We start from the raw sequence: 12,492 nt of genomic DNA on the forward strand, positions 1-12,492 counted from the left end.
CAAGGACTGGGCTGGACGCCCTGGGAGGAGGCCGGCCCGGGGCTTGAGCCGATTTGACCCTCAGGAGCTGTCATGGGGTTCTGGACTGGACCTCAAGGGCTCTAGGGGCCTGGATTTGGAGTTCTGGCCTCCCCTTGGCCTGTTGTGGGGGGGGTCATGGAGTCCAACCTGCAGGGCCCCTTCCTGCTGAACAACACGCCGCTGGCCCAGTTCTCGGAGATGAAGGCACCTGTGTGCCAGTACGCCATGCAGAACTCCTTCTACAAGCTCAGCCCCCCGGGCTTGGGCCCCCAGCTGCCGGCCGGGACCCCCCACGGCATCACGGACATCCTGAGCAGGCCCGTGGCCGCTCCCAACAGCAGCCTCCTGCCCGGCTACCCCCACGTGGCCGGCTTCAGTGGCCTCGGCTCCCAGGGGGTCTACTACGGCCCCCAGGTAGGGAGCTTCTCCAAGGCGGGGAGCGAGTACCCCACCCGGACCCGGAACTGCTGGGCGGACGCGGGCCAGGACTGGCGAGGCGGGCGGCAGTGCAGCAGCAGTGAGTACCGGGAGGGGGAGGGGAGCGGACGCTCGTGGGGGCGCAGGTAGGGGGGTTCCCCTGGCAGCCGTTGGACTGCCTGGGGCAGACCCTGGGTCTGTCCCTCCACCCGGGGCAGCGTGGGGTTCCCCCCTCCCCCTCCCGCCCCGGCTTTGCCTGGATGGGCATCTTGACCCCTGCCCCCACCCCTTTTACCAGCCGCCCTCCTGGGGACCCTGAGGTCCAGAGAGGACCACACGGCCCACCCCATCCTTTGTAAGGTCCTGCTCACCTTACTTCTCCCACCCAGAGCCGTGTCACCACTTCACCCCAGTGAAGAGAATTTCCTCCCTCATCATCTTCGCAGAGTCCCCCCCCACGCCCCAGCAGCACTCAGGGACGTGAATGTACCCCGACCCCACCTGGGTCCTGCCCGGATCCAGGGGGCTGGTTCCCTCCTGGGGGGGTGGAGGTTCAGGTCAACAGCAGCAGGCAGGCCACCCAGCCTCCAGGAGGCGCCGCTGAGCCCCATCCTACTGGGCCCTCCTTGTTGTGGGGGGGGCCCTCACCCACCCTTCCCCAGACTGTGGCTTTCAGAGAGTTGGTGCCGGGCCTTGGGCCACCAGTCAGGGCCTGGGGGTGGTGGCGGGTTGTGAAGAGGCAGGGAGGCCTCCCCTGGGAGGCATGGGGGGTGACCGTGGCTGTCGGAGCCACCCCGGGGCTGCGTTACGCAGAAGCAGAGGGGGCGTCCACTTCTGCCCCCCTTTGGGGGGCCTCCACTGCGGCGGGGGCTTGGGGTGGCCCAGGAAAGCCTGGAGCACGCCTGCCTCCCACCTGTGTGCTCTGGGGTCCCCACGGCCCCCATTGGCCTGAAACACGGCGAGGCCACAGGGGGCCTATCTTACAGCTGGTTTGGGGTGCTTTACTCTGCCCTCCATGTCCCCCTTCGCACACACAGCCCCCTCTCTGCACCCTGCCCGTCAGCCCGGAATGCACACACACACACACACACACACACACAGCAAAGCATCTGAGAGTCTCTCGGGAGGTCTCCTCTCCTGGCTCTGCCTCGGTTTCCTCACCTGTGACCCGAGGATGTGGGATTTGGAGGTCAGACTATGCTGAACAAGGCCCAGCATATGGGCCTTCTGCTTCCCTGGGGCTCATCCACACTGTCCTCCCCTCCCCTCCCCACGCCAAGCCCCTGAGAGGCTGCCCTGGATGGGCAGGGGTCACTTCCCCCACGCCCCTCCCACGCTTTTTTGGGTATTTTTTAAAATTTATTTTTAATTGGAGGATAACTGCCTTACAAAGTTGTGTTGGTTTCTGCTGTACAACAATGTGAATCAGCCATAAGTATATATGTGTATATATATATCCCCCCTTAAGCCTCCCTCCCACCTCCACACCCCATTCCACCCCTCTAGGTAGTCACGGAGCACCGGGCTGAACTCCCTGTGTCTGAGACAGCATCACTGAAGCATATATATTGTCACACGTTAAACAGAGAGCTGGCGAGAAGCTGCTGTGTGACACAGGACTCAGTTCTTGAGGCCTCACCTCCAGACTCTCTGGTGGGGTGGAAGCCTCGTGGCTCCCAGGCCTGGGGACCAGGCAGTCACTTGGAGCTTAAGGCTCTGGTTTTCCCAGAAACCTGGAAACGGGATTCCAAGAGCAAGAAAATGGAGGAATTCCCAGGCCCCCGGGGTCCTGATCGTTGGTAGAGGCATTAGATCTGTTTCTTGGTGACCTGAAGGGACATCCTGGAGACCCAGAGGAGGCTTCTCCTGCCCTAAGGGCGACACCACTGAGGAGCAAGGATGTTCCACGGGAAGACACAGTTCTAAGCACCCTCTGACTGCAGTTAGCTACAGCTTAGGGGCAGGTGCCCTTGAGGTCCCCGCCCACCCAGACAAGGCAGAGGCAGGCTGCTCAGGTGAGAGGTGCCCCAATGACCCCGCAACCTCAGCAGCTTCTAGGTAGGGGCGCTCACCCTGTGGGGCAGGCAGGGCAGGGCAGGGCAGGGCTGGGACTCCCCCACACTCAACGCACTAAGGGCACACTTTCTTCCTCCCGCCAGCCGCGGACCCCTTGGGCGACAGCATCCACAAGAAAAAGCACACCCGGCCCACCTTCACGGGCCACCAGATCTTCGCCCTGGAAAAGACCTTCGAGCAGACCAAGTACTTGGCTGGCCCCGAGAGGGCGCGGCTGGCGTACTCCCTGGGGATGACCGAGTCGCAGGTCAAGGTGAGTCCGGGCGGGTGAAGAGGCTGTCTGTGTGGCAGTGAGGAGCCTGCCGGGACGGGGTGCCACTGCCTGGCAGGGAGGCAGCCCCGCGCTTGTGGCAACTGCAGCTCAGTGGGAGGCTGTCCAGGTGTGTGGGCACCGCCTGCCTGCCCAACCCTGGAGACGGCAACAGTTACCATCACCCCGATGGCAGTCGTCAGTGGCATCCTCTTCTGAGAGCTGGATGTGTAACTGCCCATTTAAACCTCACAGCAACCTTGTGTGTGTTGGGGGTGGGGGTGGCAATGGTGGGGTCTTATTACTTATTACCCAACTTGAAAGTGAAAAGTGAACATGTTAATGGTTCAGTCAAGTCCAACTCTTTGCAACCCCATGGATTATAACCTCTGTTCACGGGATTCTCCAGGCAAGAATATTGGAGTGGGTTGCCATTCCCTTCTCCAGGGGATCTTTCCAACCGAGGGATCGAACCAAGGTCTCCTGCATTGTGGGCAGATTCTTTTTTTTTTTTTAATGTATTTATTTTTTAATTGAAGGATACTTGCTTCACAACAGGCAGATTCTTTACTGTCTGAGCCACCCACTGACTCAGCCAAGTATTTTGCCCAAGGTAACTGGCTAGTAAGTGTGGGAGTCAAACCTGGATTACAGGGCTCCAACCCCATGCCTTCCCCAGCCCCTGCACGGCCAAGGTTGGAAACTTCAAGAGCTGATGGCAGCCTCTGGGCCAGATCAGCACTCACTTCAGGCTTGTTCTGTTAGGCAGCCTTGGCCTTGGTTCACCACCAATATAAAATAAATTTAAAGAACTTGAAAGTGAATATAACTCCTCCCCACAACTGCCCATGAACCTCACTGCCCAGCCAGAGGCAAGGCTCAGCGGGGGTACTCTCTCTCACTGCACACCTCTCATTTGAAAGTGAGTATGCAGGCTTCTGCTTCCTCGGGCTCCTAGGGCAACCCTGGCAACTCTGAGGCTCACTGTGCCCTGAGGGGCTTCGGATTGGGGCACCATCTCCCGCTAGCTCTGAGCTGTGCTGGAACTGCCTGGATCTGTGACAGGGGATGGGTTTGAGTGGAGAGGGAGGCACAGGGGCAGCTGGGGACCCGGTCTGGGCACCCCCAGGGCCCCCAAACCACCCTCATCCCCCGTCCTCCGTCCCCCTCATACTCCTCTCCCCCTGCAGCCTTCTCCGCCCAATACTAACTTGGCTGGAAAGGAAGTGCCCTCTCCACATGGCTCTGTTTCCACATGGCGCTCAGTCGCTCAGGGTCCTTTCTGCAGGGTTCTATCCCCAGCAGTAAGCATATGTTAAGTTTTATTGTTGGAGAAATTATTCATTAAGTTCAGTGCACGTATAGGAGGTTAAAAGCCTTTAAGCCCCTTCCACCCCAATACCAAGATGGCAAAGGAGAAGATGTATACCACACGGAAGGGTTACAGGGAAGCCGAAAAAGCTGCTGCACTCAGTTTTTATTTTATTGCCCTCCAAAAAAAAAAAAAAAAAAACCTGGTCCATTGCTGAGCGTAGTCCAGGATGCAGAGGGCTTGCCGCCGCGGGGAGCCACCGGCCCAAGAGGGGCGTGCGCGCCCCAGCCTCAGAGCCCCTCTCGTCCCAGGTGTGGTTCCAGAACCGAAGGACCAAGTGGCGGAAGAAGAGCGCCCTGGAGCCCTCGTCGTCCACGCCGCGGGCCCCGGGCAGCGCGGGCGCGGGCGGGGAGCGCGCGGCCTCGGAGACCGAGGACGACGAGTACAACAAGCCCCTGGACCCCGACTCGGACGACGAGAAGATCCGGCTGCTGCTGCGCAAGCATCGCGCCGCCTTCTCGGTGCTCGGCCTGGGCGCGCACGGCGTCTGACTTCGCCCGCCCGCCGCCTCCGGGGTCCCCGCGGTCCCCGCGGTCCCCGCGCGGACTAACGGGGGCTGCGTGGGGGGGCGGGGGGAGGAGGCGGAGGGGTCGGGGAGGAGGGGAGGAGGAGGAGGGAGAGGAGCTGGAGATGGCGAGGAAGAAGGAGGGGGAGGAAAGGCCAGCCTCCCGGGGGCTGCGTGCTTAGTGCGCACTGCTCAGTCGCTCAGTCTCAGTCGTGTCCGACTCTTGGCGACACCATGGACTGTAGCCCTCCAGGCCCCTCCGTACATGGGGGTTCTCCAGGCACGAATCTGGAGTGCGTTGCCCTGCCCTCCTCCAGGTGGGGGGCGCGGGGAGGGAGCCAAGAGGGAGACGCGAGCCTGGCCCCTCCGCCCTCTTGCGCCTCTGTGGGCCCAGGCCTGAACGACCAAGCTCTGCAGCCAGCACACTGGCCGCGGGGTCCCAGACAAGCCACCGTGGTAGCTGGGGTGGAGGCGGGGGGGGGGGGGGGGGCGGTGCGCCTTCCCTCCCTGGCTCAGTCAGGGGTCTCCCTCTAGGCTGATTAGAAGAGCAGGCAAGTCCAGGGCCTCTCCCCAGACCCTGGCACAAGAAGGATCCCTCCTTAGAGGCAACACCTAAATGCTGAACCCAGGCTGGAGGACCACCACCTCCACCAGGGGCGGGAAAATGGGTTCTAGCCAAGAAGGAACACCCCCACACCCCAGCTTAAAGATCACACTCCCGGAGGGAGCTGTCCTCCTGCGATCCTTTCTCCACCTTGCCCTAAGAGGGCACCCCCACCTCTACCCAGGACAGGAGGAGATTAGAAGCCCACTGGCTGGGAAAGAGGAAGGCTGTGGACAGAAGCAGAGAAAACAGGAGAGGCTCCTGGCAGTGATGCTGTCCCAGAGCCTCCCACTGGGCAGCCCTCGGGGCCAAAGCAAGGACAGGACCCTTAGAGAGAGAGGAGCATCCTTCCTGGGGGGACACTCGGGGCTGGAAGGGACCTCAGAACCCCTGCTCCTCCGCTGGGGTACCCCTGTAGGAGATGAGAGGATGGCATCCAGGGCTTGCATGGAACCCACGACCCTCACTTTCCTGGGATGCCCTGCGGCAGGGCCTTGGAGCGGGTGCTGCAGAGGGGGGCGCTGTCCACCAGGTGGGAGGGACTGGGGCTTTGGGAGGGGGAGGGGGTGGCCTTAGAGGCATGCAGCAGCAAAAGGGACCAAGAGTTGGCCCATCTTCCCTGGCTTTTAAAATATAAAAAGTAAAAATAAAAGTCCCAGAACCCTCCCCAAGGCTCATGTGTTTCCTTGAAACTGGCTGTGGGGGTCCCAGGTGTGCTGGCTGGGGGTGGGTGTCCCTCCCGATGACAGCATCTCTGCTTCCAGAGTTAGGGAACCTGAAGGGCATTGGGCAACCTGAAGTCTAGCTAGTAAAGGCCAGACAACACGGTGGGAGAGAAACCCAAGGGCATTTAGCGGGGTCCCTGACCCCCAAGAGTCCTCCCAGGAGTTCCCCCAGGAATTTCCTCCTGGGAGAACTTATCTGTGGGGAATGAGGTACCTTAAGGAAAAGATCCTAGAGCAGAGAAGAGCAGCACGGACCCCACTGAACACCAACTACTCCTCCCACGTGGAAGGCCCTGACTGTCTCCCATGACCGCACCAGAAACCTGGGATGGGAAAACAGACACCAGGAAGTCCCTAGACCAAGTCCCGGAAGTGGGCGGGGCCACCTGAGCTGATGCCACTCACGGCCTCTTGCAAGAGGTGAGAGGAGAGTGCTTTCAGCACCTTCAGCTGTAACCACCTGGCCAACAGCAGCAAGGCCTCCGAGCTATCAGCAGCCTGCCCTCCTCTGCTGTCCCAGCAAGTCCTTCTCTGATCCCTCGAACCCCCAGGGTGGGAGAATCGGGCTGGTAGAGTCAGCCTGGAGCAGGAGGGAGACCCCAGCCCTGGGGCCTCTCAGAGACTGAGGCACCAACCCTTCACCATAACCCTAGCGGACCCAGAGGATGGGGAAGGTGACGAGAAGATTCAGATGCTGTAACCCTTACTCTGCGATGAGACCGTGCTGTCTCTCTCCTTGCAAGGTGGGAAGGAAATAAGCAAACACCCACTTTGTGTGCTCCTGGCCACAAGCTAACACAGGAGGCTGAGCTGCAGCAGGTGGGGCCACTGGGAGGACTTGAGGACCCTCTGGGCACAGCCACAGAGAAAAAAGCTCTGGAGGCCAGGTAAGGGTCCAGGATTTCCTGAGCACTTTGCAGAGCGTTTGGGAGGAGGAGTCGCCTGAAGGAGACTCGCCACATATGTGTGCGTGCGTGCGTCTGTGCATGCTAAGTCGATTCAGTTATGTCTGACTCTTTACAACCCTATGGATTGTTAATCACCAGGCTCCTCATTCCATGGGATTCTTCAGGCAAGAAAACTGGAGTGGGTTGCCATTTCCTTCTCCAGATCTTCCTGACCCAGGGATTGAACCTGGGTCTCCTGCATGCAGGCAGACGCTTTACCCTCTGAGCCACCAGGGAAGTCCATGCTGTTTGGGGTCGGTATTAAATCAAACCCAGGGAAAGTTTTTTTCTGCTGGGGAAACATTTGCTAAACTAAACAAAATCTCCTCCAGTGTTAAAATTCTTGGGGGCCTTGTCACTGGAACCTCAGGACCAAGGAGCCCAGCCTTTCTGGTGTCCCCCTACTGCAACCCTGCTCCCAAACACAGGCGCCAAGTGACAGAGAAGCACGGCTTAGGTCTTGCCCAGGGACCAGACTCGGAGTCTGAAGGAGAAGGGCCAGAAATGAATGGCCCAGATGGCTGAGGGTAACGTGGGACAAGTTTTGTGCTCTGCAGAGACATGTGTATGCACGTGTGAGCGCACGCATGTGTGGTGTGTAGCTAGGGGGAACTCAGGACTGTTTTGCTTCAACCATCATAAAGAAATCATAAGCCATAGACTCCCCCTCACTTTTTCTTTTTATTCCTGGTCACAAAGGGCCTTCCTGTGTATGCTGAGTCAAAGAAACAAAACAGCACAACTTTTAGAATATTCATGCTTTGCAATTTGACCACATGACAAGCTTTTCGGGGATGAGCAAAGAGAAAGCAATTCAGCCTGGGCTCCCAGGAGTGACAGAGTTCTGCCCTGCCAGCAGCCCAGGCTAGGCTCCTGCAAGCAGGCAAGACTCTGCCCCATCCACAGCCCTCCTGTCGGTGGCTTCCAGTGTAGAAAGAACCCAGACCTGCCTGTCCCGAGTAGGGCGAGGGTGAAGGTAAGGATGGCAGCATCTTCGCAGGTTCTGAGTGGCCGTATCCCAATGGTGACAATCAATGAGAAGACTGGGAACTAAAATCACACCGCTGGCAACCCCTCTTCCTGCCCCAGACATCAGCCGGCCTCAGTCTTTCCTGAGTGTGGCAGAGGGAACTGTGTTCCATTAGAGCTGGGCTCAAATGCTGGCACCACCACTCTCTGTGTCCTTGGATGAGTGACGGCCTCTGAGCCTCAGTCTACTCATCCGTAAGATGGGACTAATTATACACAGCTTGCAGGGTCTTCAAGATCAGAATCCACAGGCATGCCTGACCTGTACAGACTCCCAACAGCATCTGCTATGTTATTTCGAGAGGGATGTGGACCCCGACAGTCCCCAGTTTGCGTGGCCACATTACCAAGTAGTCTCGGGGTCACTGTGACCAAGTTAGGCAACCTCTTGAAGTCCAGTCTGTAAAGTGAAGCTGACATGGGTGTCAGCAAGACCCAGCCAAAGATGCACTGAAATCCCCTACAAGGCATAAAATGGAGTGGGCATGCCCATATCAGTGTGCTCACGCCCTCTCCTTCCTCCTCAAATTCAGACCGCCAGGAAGTGCTAGTGCATGCGTGCTGAGTCGCTTCAGTCGTGTCCGGCTCTGTGCCACCCCATGGACTGTAGTCCGCCTGGCTCCTCTGTCCATGGGATTCTCCAGGCAAGAATAGTGGAGTGGGTTGTCCTGCCCTCCTGCAGGGGATCTTCCCGACCTAGGAATCAAACCCATGTCTCTTCTCCTGCATTGGCAGGGGGGTTCTTTACCACTTAGCGCCACCTGCAAAGCTCAGGCAGTGGCAGAGCCCATCCTAAATGGGTCTTCTCCACAGCGGGACAGGCAGATTCAAAGTCACAGATACCCACTCCTGAAAGTACGCAAGCACCGGCCAGTCAGTCGCTATCTATAGAGGTTATGGAAGGCTTGGTGTGTGACCAGATCTATTTACCTGCTATTAATAAAAGCCTGTGGTCCTGGACTCTGGGACAGGGTGTCAAGCCAGATGCCAAGGGCTGAATTCAGCTTGCATGTATGTTTCTCTGGGATAGAATTGTGCCTTTTATAGAAACTTTAACTGGTCCGTAGGCAGGGCAGACCTCGGCCAGTGAGTGATCGCCCCCTTTCCCAGCACATCTCCGGGCCTGGACCCCATGGGCTCCATCCCCTGCCTGATCCATCCTGCTCTGAAGCCTGGATACCCTGGACACGGTCCACACTCCAGCAGCAGCGGCCTCACCTGGGACCTTGTCAGGAAGGCAGGCTTTCAGGTCCCATCTCAATCCTCCCAAATCCATGTCTCCATTTTTAACAAGCTCTCCAGTTGGCTTGCAGGAACATGATGGGAGTGTGAGAAGATGAGGGTGGGTATGACCACGCGACTGGGTGCAGACAGCCCTTCCTTCCGCAGAGCACACTGTGTGGCCCAAGTTAGGAGCTCAATTAAAAAAACTGTCAGGGGACTGCCCCGGTGTGCAGTGGTTGAGAATCCACCTTCCAAGGCAGGGACACAGATTCCATCACTGGCTGGGGAACTAAGATCCCACGGGCAAGTCAACCTGCGCAACTCGAGGGGCCCACAGGCTGCAACTACCGAGCCTGTGTGCTCTGGAGCCCATGCTCTGCAACAGAGAGAAAGCGGGTGCAATACAACAGACACAGTGCAACCAAAACTAAAACCAAACAGAAAAACTTAGATGCAAAGAGGTGCACTGACCTAAGCTGAGTTTTGTATCGCCAAATGCCCACTGGGGGCCTATACTTCTGAAATGCCTCGTTCTCCTTTTTCCTCCTTTTATTTATTATTTAAATAACAAGTTATTTATTTTAAATAACAAATTATGTATTTATTTATGAAACCTGGCGTACTGCAGTCCATGGGGTCACGAAGAGTTGGGCATGACTTGGCAACTGAACAACATTTATTATCACTTTTATTAAGAGTATCTCTACTTTCCAATGTTGTGTTAGTTTCTGCCATACAGTAAAGTGAATCAGCTATTGTCGTTGTTGTTATTGTTCAGTGGCTCAGTAAGGTCTGACTCTTTGCAACCCTGTGGACTGTAGCCTGTAGGATTTTCCAGAGACGAATACTGGAGTGGGTTGCCATTCCCTTCTCCTGTTTTATTAATACGTGGCTTCAAATGCTGTGGGTCTACCTACCCAAGGTCAGAATTCCTTGACTTCCAGTCTAAGGCCAGGGCTGTGTCAACTCGCAGGTATGTGAAAGTGAAAACGAAAGTCGCTCACTCGTATTTGCAGCTCCAGGAACTGGAGCCCACCAGGGTCCTCTATCCATGAGGATTCTCCAGGCAAGAATACTGGAGTGGGTAGCCATTCCCTTCTTCAGGGATGGAACCCAGGTTTCCCGCATTGCAGGCAGATTCTTTGCTGTTTTGAGCCACCCTGGAAAGCCAGGGCTGTGTCACCTTGCAGGTGTATGAGGACCCGAAAGCTACAGAGGACTTAGGAGGGCTTGGTGAGGCCCCTCATCAAAGGCTCACGATCCAGTGCTTTGCAGTGTGCGACTACAGCACATACTGTTTCCCTCGGCGTGCTCTCTGCTGTTGTATAATTGACATCCAGTGTCCCTGCGTGGAACAGACACACCACAGCCAGAGAAGATGTTCATTTAGACAGTTTCCCAAGCTTGTGTGACCACAGGACTTGCCAGAGATAGAGATTCACAGGGCTCTTCTGGGATATTCCCCCTCAGGTGGGTGTGGTCCTGGAATGTGCCTGGTTACCAAGTGCCCCAGGACTTGGGAATGGACAAATTTGGCAAATGGTGATCTTAACAAATACATTTTAATCAGCTAGCTCTCAACTGATTTTGGCTGTGCTGGGTCTTTGCTGCCATGGGACTCTTCTTTGAGGGGCAAGGGGTTCTATAGTTGAGGTATGTGGGGTCTTAGCTCCCCAACCAGGGATGGAACCCAGGACCCCTGCTTTGGGAGGGTGGAGTCTTAACCACTGGACCACCAGGAAAGTCCCTCACAAATGGTGATCTTCAACAGCCAGTTTGACTTACATCCACAAGTTTAGGCTCTCGTTGAGTTATTCGGTGACCCGCGAAGAGTTCCGCAACCTTCCCTTCCTGCCCAGAGGACAGAGAATCGCACAGTCACGGAAGGCAGCCAGGGTGTACGTGGAAAAGATGCTCATCCCCAGGAAAGACAGAGAGATGGCAGGACCCTTCCGGTTTTCCGCCGTCACCGGCATCAGCCTTGTGGCTGTGATTCTGTGGGAAGGTCCGATACACTCAAACCTCCAAGGATTCTTGCGAGAGACCCTGCTCGAACTGAGGAATCTGCTCACCCGCCACCGCTAGGTTCTTGGTGTGGAAGTAGTGTCGGCCTCGCATTTCCAGCGCCCATTGGCGGACCACGGAAGAAACAGGCCAGGGCAGGGGTCTCCAAGGCCCAGCTGCAGCGACACTGTAGAGTTCTGTGCCCTGCCCAGTGAACGGCAGCTTCCTTCCTGTAAGGAGGAACGCGCTTGTGTGGTTTGGGCTCGCCGAGCACGGATCCCTGCAGCCTCTGATAAGGCCACCCTGATTTTCCACCGAGAACAACCCTCCTGCCACGTTTGATTGATGCCGTTTGGGTGGGCGGGCTCACCCCATCTCCAGGTGCGGATGAGTGACGCAGCCCTGAGCCAATCAGTGAAAGCCACCTCCTTGGTCATGTGACCAGTCAGTCCAGGGATGGGCCTGCGGCTCAGTCCCGGCCAATGAGCGAAGGACCGGGTTGTTCTGGGAGCGCAGGCTTCCCGCTCTACCCGCAGGACCCTGTGGTCTGGCCATCCGCCTGTCCCGGAAGGGGGCCACCCCAGGGCCACCTGAGAGGCGGGAGAGAGTGGAATTGGACCAGTGGCGCTTTTTTCAGCCAGTCGTGGTGTCCCTCTAGCCTTCTCAGGACAAAAGACACATTCTAGTGTCTTGATGAGTCGGGCTTCTAAAATTTATAGCTGAAAGAATACTAATAAAGCAAGAAAATGCTTCTGTTAACCTTGCTGTTTGCGTACAGGCTGGCCCTGCCATGGAGCCTGTGGGGGACAAGGGGACAGAGGAACGAAGGGGAGCTGGCCTGGGTTCGAATTTCCCAGGCTCCCTCTCTTTACTCCCCACTCTCTTCTCTCAGCTCTGGCCCCCAGATAGTGGACCATCCTTAGTGACAGAAAGGAACTGGGTTAAACTGGATTAAACCTCCCATCCCGGGTGTTACCTTCTTCCCTCATACCTCAGTTGGTAAAGAATCCACCTGCAATGCAGGACACCCTGGTTCAATTCCTGGGTCGGGAAGATCCGCTGGAGAATGGATAGGCTACCCACTCCAGTATTCTTGGGGCTTCCCTCTTGGCTCAGCTAGTGAAGAATCTGCCTCCAATGAGGGAGACCTAGGTTCCATCCCTGGGTTGGGAAGATCTCCTGGAGAAGGGAAAGGCTACCCACTCCAGTATTCTGGCCTGGAGAATTCTATGGACTGTATAGTCCATGGGGTTGCAGAGTCAGACAGGACTGAGCGACTTTCACTTTCACTTTGCCTTTCTCGGGTGTTTATTAGCTC

General features: G+C 57.1%; 1 protein-coding gene across 1 annotated transcript; it reads left to right on the forward strand.

Moving 5' to 3' along the window:
• Positions 157–4,628, forward strand: NKX6-3 (NK6 homeobox 3). Its single transcript, XM_018041839.1, has 3 exons — positions 157–538; positions 2,598–2,767; positions 4,388–4,628. The coding sequence occupies exons 1-3, from the start codon at positions 157–159 to the stop codon at positions 4,625–4,627; spliced, it is 792 nt and encodes a 263-aa protein (XP_017897328.1). The 3' UTR covers position 4,628.

The sequence above is a fragment of the Capra hircus genome, chromosome 27 (genome assembly GCF_001704415.2).
Source record: "Capra hircus breed San Clemente chromosome 27, ASM170441v1, whole genome shotgun sequence".
Lineage (NCBI taxonomy): Eukaryota > Metazoa > Chordata > Mammalia > Artiodactyla > Bovidae > Capra > Capra hircus.

What these genes read in the sequence shown, in the direction of transcription:
- NKX6-3 (XM_018041839.1), top strand. Translation starts at nt 157, where the DNA reads ATGGAGTCCAACCTGCAGGGCCCCTTCCTGCTGAACAACACGCCGCTG. An exon ending in CGGGCGGCAGTGCAGCAGCA is followed by an intron (nt 539 to 2,597) that starts GTGAGTACCGGG and finishes TCCTCCCGCCAG; the next exon opens with CCGCGGACCCCTTGGGCGAC. An exon ending in TGACCGAGTCGCAGGTCAAG is followed by an intron (nt 2,768 to 4,387) that starts GTGAGTCCGGGC and finishes CTCTCGTCCCAG; the next exon opens with GTGTGGTTCCAGAACCGAAG.